Raw genomic sequence first — 967 nt, 5'->3', positions numbered from 1 at the left:
GTCCCCTTCTCTCTAAGCGTCATAAGAGAGAAAGACTGGACTTTGCTGTTAGCCATCAGCACTGGACTGTGGAGGACTGGAAGAGGGTTATATGGTCAGATGAAACCAAAATCAACATGTTAGGGTCAGATGGGAGGAAATGGGCGTGGAAGAAGCCAGGGGAGGGACTCAGTGATAGGCTGGTAGAAGGGACACTCAAGTTTGGGGGAGGAAGCCTCATGATGTGGGGGTGTATGGGCTGGGAAGGGATTGGATATGCCTGCAAGATCAATGGCAAGATGGATGCTGACCTTTATGTTTCTATTCTGGAGGATGAACTTCAGAATAGCACAGAGGAATGGGGCAAAACTGTGGAGGATGTGGTATTTCAGCAAGACAATGACCCCCAAGCACACCAGCAAGAAAGCCAGGAAGTGGCTAGAGGAGCATGGGTTTGAGACTATGGTATGGCCTGCACAGTCTCCAGACCTCAACCCTATAGAACACCTCTGGCACCATCTCAAAAGAAAGCTGGCAGCATATGAAAATGCACCTGGAGGAATTGCAGAACTTTGGGAGAGGGTACAGAAGGAATGGAATGGTATTGAGCCTTCTGTCTGTCAGAACTTAATAAATAGTATGCCAGACAGGGTTAGAGCTGTGTTGAGGGCAAAGGGAGGGTACACAAAGTACTGAAGTTGAGAATTTTTATATCTAAAATTGTCAGCCACAAAACTGTTGCAATGCATCTTTTGTAAAGAATATGTTGTATGTCACTAACCAGTAGGCCGATTTACTTTATCCAAGTGCCATTTGAAAGCTCATATCATAGCTTTCTAAAACTACATATGTTTACATATTTAGCTATTTTTGTTCCTGAGATATAAGCCAAACAATGCAACTGTTGCAAACATTGCAACAGTTTTGTGGCTCACTGTATGAGATTCTGGTAATTGAGTGATTAAGTCGACAGAGACAATTTCCCAAG

General features: G+C 44.2%; 1 protein-coding gene across 1 annotated transcript; it reads left to right on the top strand.

Moving 5' to 3' along the window:
* Positions 1-378: 378 nt before the first annotated feature.
* On the top strand, positions 379-635 carry LAESUDRAFT_757533 (uncharacterized protein; the record flags this gene model as incomplete). The annotated part of the gene is made up of 2 exons (XM_040912324.1): positions 379-561; positions 618-635. 2 exons carry the CDS (start codon positions 379-381, stop codon positions 633-635), a joined length of 201 nt encoding a protein of 66 aa, XP_040766574.1.
* Between the last annotated feature and the right edge of the window lie 332 nt (positions 636-967).

Source organism: Laetiporus sulphureus, assembly GCF_001632365.1.
Source record: "Laetiporus sulphureus 93-53 unplaced genomic scaffold LAESUscaffold_10, whole genome shotgun sequence".
Classification (NCBI taxonomy): domain Eukaryota; kingdom Fungi; phylum Basidiomycota; class Agaricomycetes; order Polyporales; family Laetiporaceae; genus Laetiporus; species Laetiporus sulphureus.
This window is presented reverse-complemented; position numbering and strand designations above follow the sequence as displayed.